General features: G+C 23.0%; 2 protein-coding genes across 2 annotated transcripts in view, besides 2 other annotated features; both read right to left on the bottom strand.

Annotated features, from left to right (window-relative positions):
- Positions 1 to 17: 17 nt before the first annotated feature.
- EDI_312660 (Mating-type switching protein swi10, putative) lies at positions 18 to 634 on the bottom strand (the record flags this gene model as incomplete). Its single annotated transcript, XM_001740297.1, has 2 exons — positions 18 to 56; positions 107 to 634. 2 exons carry the CDS (start codon positions 632 to 634, stop codon positions 18 to 20), a joined length of 567 nt encoding a protein of 188 aa, XP_001740349.1.
- Positions 292 to 316: a sequence feature (AT_rich).
- Positions 635 to 651: 17 nt separating the features above from the next.
- Positions 652 to 719: a sequence feature (AT_rich).
- Positions 720 to 749: 30 nt separating this feature from the next.
- Positions 750 to 1,334, bottom strand: part of EDI_312550 (Macrodontain-1, putative) — a gene marked incomplete at both ends in the record, with an annotated part of 918 nt that continues 333 nt past the window's right edge. Inside the window, 2 exons of the mRNA XM_001740296.1 lie at positions 750 to 778; positions 829 to 1,293. Coding sequence (XP_001740348.1) covers positions 750 to 778; positions 829 to 1,293 — 494 coding nt within the window. The remainder of the gene's footprint in view (positions 779 to 828; positions 1,294 to 1,334) is intronic.

Here is a 1,334-nt window from a genome sequence, read left to right as displayed (position 1 = left end):
TCATATTTTTCTCTTTTTCATTCTTCTTTATCAACTACTCCAATTCTCTTTATTGTCTATTTTATTATTTTTTTTTTCATGAATTGTTTATTTCAAATAAACAAACATTAAATTTCATTAATAAATCATATGCATTTTGTGAATTTATCCCTTTAATCATTGATAATGCATTTATTATTTGTGTTCTTTCATTTATTTGATTAGTTAATTCATTTTGATTATTCTCTATAACACTAAATTCTTCAATATAATGAGCAGCATCAGAATAACTTTGTGCAATAATTAATGTACATTTTTTATTAAATAATTTTATATTGATGTCTTGTATTATTTCTTCTTTTATTTCATTCTTTTGACAATCTATAACAAATAATACAATATTTAAATATTCATTACTTTCTTCAATTAATGGAAGAATACATTCTTCAAGGTATTTTATGTTTGTACTATGATATTTGTATGTCAAATAAAATATTTTATTCATATTTCCAACAATAAAATCCCCTTGTTTAATTCTTGAATCATATTCAATTCTCTTTCTAATAAAACTTATCAATTTATAATTCTTCTTTTGAATAGGATTAGCTTTAATATCATATTTTGTTTGTTTGTTTATGGGATATCTTTTATTCATTTCGATTTTATTGTTTGTATTTAAAAAAAAAATAATAAATTTAATATTTTTTTTTTCTTTTTTAAATGATTTATTATCAAATAAACATCTACTTCTTATCATCATTCAAATCTGATCAATAATTCGAATAGATTTGTTTTGGTACTATAAAATTATAAGTTATGGTATTTAAAGAAAAAAAAAAGAGAACAAACATTGTGTTTTCAAATATAAAATTGTTGGATAATCAGAATATTTTATTCCATCTAATCCACATAAATCATTAATTGATATCCTAGCATATCCCATTTCTCCCCATGAATTCCCCCATGAATTTCTAATAATGATATATTTCTCTTGATTTTCTTCTCCATATCCAACAACAATGATTGCATGATTAAGTGTTGGAACAACAGGACAATTTAAATGTAATATCCCACCTGAATATTTTCGTAATTGATCATTACTATAAATCATTCCAATAAATGGTCCATGTTCAATGAGTAAAACTTTTATTTGTTCAAAGCTAATTGATCCAATCACTTCTTTATAATCACTAATATGTATTCTTGTTCTTCTTCCTCTAATACACTCTTTTTTGTAATTGTTTGTTGAATTCCCATTGATAGTAATCAATCGGTATGGATATTCAATTTCTGAAACAAAATATTGAAGAGATTCTAAGACACTTGTAGGCCATCCTCCACTACATCCATTGTTA

This window comes from Entamoeba dispar, genomic scaffold (genome assembly GCF_000209125.1).
Source record: "Entamoeba dispar SAW760 scf_1105229462859 genomic scaffold, whole genome shotgun sequence".
Lineage (NCBI taxonomy): Eukaryota > Evosea > Mastigamoebida > Endamoebidae > Entamoeba > Entamoeba dispar.
Note: the sequence above shows the minus strand (reverse complement) of the source record. Positions and strands in the feature narration are given on the sequence as shown.